Here is a 3,344-nt window from a genome sequence, read left to right as displayed (position 1 = left end):
TTATTTTGAACTTATAATGAAGGTTGTATATTAATTAGTTTTATATTTACATCTTATCTTTATTGTTTAAAAACCCTTATTTGCTTCCACAATTCAATTTGTTCGCTTATTTCTTATATCATTTTAATCTATATTGTCTATCACTGTGTGTTGCGATACAATGTTGTTTTTTTGTTGTCTAGAAATTTTTTCCTATACTTTTCAATCAAATGCAATGAATTATTGTTTAAGCTTGGAGGGTGTACATTTTTGGGGTGTCTTAGCATTAAGAAGACTAAATTATCGGCAATAAAATTTTGACCATATGAAATTTTTTTTTTAGTTTTCGTTTATTATAAACGATGCAAACTTCAACCAAAATATACGATAACCCCCCCCCCCCTGCATGGTGCTTTCTCCATTGTTGTTAACATGGGTAATAATGCTTTCACAGCCCCCCCACCCCGAATGTATCAGAGAACGTAAACAGAGTTTTCTGAACTCCAGAAACATTCTAAAAAGGCATAATTGTAGTTCTTTAATTCCAAAAGCTGAATTTTGACATAATCAAAAATCAAAAAGTAAGATAGCGCGAATTTTTTTGTTGCGCTCCATTGCAAATTTTTCTGAATAAAATTAAATATTAGAGATTAAAATTTCTTTAGCTAAAAGCGAAGAAACATGACATTATTTAGACGTCACTGAGAAAAGTGTTTTTATCATATCAAAATCAGCATTTTTGCCTGTTTATTAGGAATTATAACACAGTTCGAGGGGGAAGCAGAGCGAGATGTCTGCGAAATTGAAAAAATTTTCGGAACTTAATTCGAGACAGAAGAGAAGACGATTGTTAACTGTTCGTGAAAATAGACATAAGGTTGAACCGGATTCTGATGATTCTACCGCTGATGAGCCCGAAATATTTCAAGGACTACCATTGGACGTTTTTTCTGCTGAAGATATCCAATATGCCCTTGAGGAACAAGTTTCTAATTCTGATGTTGAGGAAGAAAGTCAAAGCTCTAATGAGGAAGACATCAATGAAGATTTGGAAGATGATAATATTCCTCCGAGAATTATAAACGACGATGCTACTAGCGGACTGTATTCGACACCCCGACTATTATTGCTAGCACTAGAGTTCAGCAAATAGCAAGAGGTGAATATCTGCATATTGGTTTTAAAAAGACTCTTTTGAAGAAATTGGAAGGTCTTCCTGTAAATATGTCGCCAGAAAATATCATTATCGACTTTAGTACAGATGGTGCTAAAGTGGATAAAGGCCTGGATCAATTCTGGCCACATCAATATAGAATATTAAATATTTCAGACAAAAGACCTATAATAGCAGGCATATTCCAAGGGAGACACAAACCAACCAACCCCTTTGAATTTTATAAACAATTTGTTCAAGAAATTACACAAGTACATGAAGAAGGTGAAATTTTAATAAGGAATCCACGACTTCCTTTGATATTACGATACTTCATTGCCGATGCACCTGCGAGGGGATTCGTTTTAAATCACTATGGCCATACCGCAGCACATGCCTGTTCTAAGTGTAAAGTAGAAGGTCACCGATGTACAGTTGCGGGCGTTGCCGGGGCAATGGTCTTCCCAGGCATCAGACATGAACTTAGAACAGACGATGATTACGAGAACGTCATCGATGAAGATCATCACAAAGGCAGAAGTCCTTTATCACCTCTGGTGGGATTGGTTACACGTGTTCCATTTGAAGCTATGCATTCTGTTTGGTTGGGAAATGTTAAAAAAAGTCGTTTCTGCACATGTGGAAGGAAAATTTGGATTTCAAAGGTTGAATTGGAGGAAACTAGAGATTTTGAATTCAAGAATGATTGTGCTTCAGTCCTACTGCCCATCAGAATTTAATCTTCGCCGTCCAAACGAAATTACCCTGTTCCATAATTTTAAAGCAACTGAGTTCCGGCAGTTTTTATTGTACACTGCACCGGCTGTTTTAAAGAATGTTTTCCATGATGATCATTATCGTCATCTGATGATTCTATATAGCATCATGCGTCTTCTCATTTCTGAAGACACTCCACGAGATATTTATGCCTACTGCCAACAGGCTCTGGAAACTTACGTAACTCTAAGTGAAAAACTATATGGAGAGCAGTTTCTTTCATATAATGTGCATGCTCTTTTGCACTTCGTGGCAGACGTCGAAGTTCTTGGCCCTTTGGAAATATTTAGTGCATTTTGCGATGAGAGTAATATGCCAGAAATGCGAAAATGTATTAGAAAACCGGGACTTAAACTGGCGCAAGTGTACAAACGATTAGCTGAAAAGGACGATTACGCTTTGATACCTTTGGATACCAACATTTATATTTCTATCTCGCAAAGACATGCAGACGGACCACTTCCAGAAGATATTCCAGTCCATCTTTGCCAAAAATTTAAGAAATTGGAAGTTGGTAAATTTGTATTTTCAGTTGCGTTGCGTGATAGTTGCTGCCTTCTTCAAAATTCGAAAATATGTTCTATAAAAAACATCATTCAAATAGGAAGACAGGTCAGCTTGATGGTTCGACAGTTTCGATCCATCACTGAAATCTACAACGTTGGAGTAACGTCAGACTTTGTAAAAGTCTATCTTTGTCAAAACCTACAACATGCACTTGAAGCAGTTCCATTGACTGATCTGAAAAGCAAAATGCACATGATGCCAAAATGAAGTCATGTAGAAGGAGAGGAAGAACGTGCGGTTGAAAACGAGTGGATATGTGTCTCTTTATTGGAACCCTTTAAGTTGCCTGCTGAAAATGTGAATATACACTAAAAATCATTTTATCGGACATCAATGAAAATTGCTCCTCGTTTAAAGGACCAAAATACGCATGTAAGTATTGAATGGAAGAAAATGTTTATGTTCATGTTTTCTGAAATATGGCTAACCCTGTTATGTTGTATAATTTCATGTAATTGCCACAGGACAAAGTTTTTACGTTTCTGTATTTAGATTTTTGTATATTTTATTTCAAAATAAAAGTTGTTTAAGTTGCTTTCATGAATAATATGTTTTTTTAAACGTTCTTATCCAATGATTTTTGTTTAACTTATGATACTAAAAAAAAAAGAAATAAAATACAAATAATGTTTTTCATTTCAGAAACATGGAGCAAAATGATATCAGAAACAAAACGAAGAAACCGATAAAATTCTCAAATTTCGGAAGACCGATTATCACTCCAAAAAGTTTATTGACAACATCTTCGGACGAGGCTCCTGCTAAAAGTCAAAATATACTGCTGAGATAGATGAGCAATTGAAAGTCCTACAGGCTGCGTTGCAGAGTAACGTAAAAAATAAATCACCCAATCCACAGCCCTGAACAT

At 35.5% G+C, this 3,344-nt stretch overlaps 1 protein-coding gene across 1 annotated transcript; it reads left to right on the top strand.

Moving 5' to 3' along the window:
• The first annotated feature begins 1,203 nt into the window (after nucleotides 1-1,203).
• On the top strand, nucleotides 1,204-1,872 carry LOC117182610. Its single transcript, XM_033375708.1, has one exon. It carries the CDS (start codon nucleotides 1,204-1,206, stop codon nucleotides 1,870-1,872), a length of 669 nt encoding a protein of 222 aa, XP_033231599.1.
• Nucleotides 1,873-3,344: the final 1,472 nt, after the last annotated feature.

Source organism: Belonocnema kinseyi, chromosome 2 (assembly GCF_010883055.1).
Source record: "Belonocnema kinseyi isolate 2016_QV_RU_SX_M_011 chromosome 2, B_treatae_v1, whole genome shotgun sequence".
Taxonomy (NCBI): domain Eukaryota; kingdom Metazoa; phylum Arthropoda; class Insecta; order Hymenoptera; family Cynipidae; genus Belonocnema; species Belonocnema kinseyi.
This window is presented reverse-complemented; position numbering and strand designations above follow the sequence as displayed.

Coding starts and splice junctions, on each gene's coding strand:
- LOC117182610 (XM_033375708.1), top strand. CDS start 1,204: ATGTCGCCAGAAAATATCATTATCGACTTTAGTACAGATGGTGCTAAA.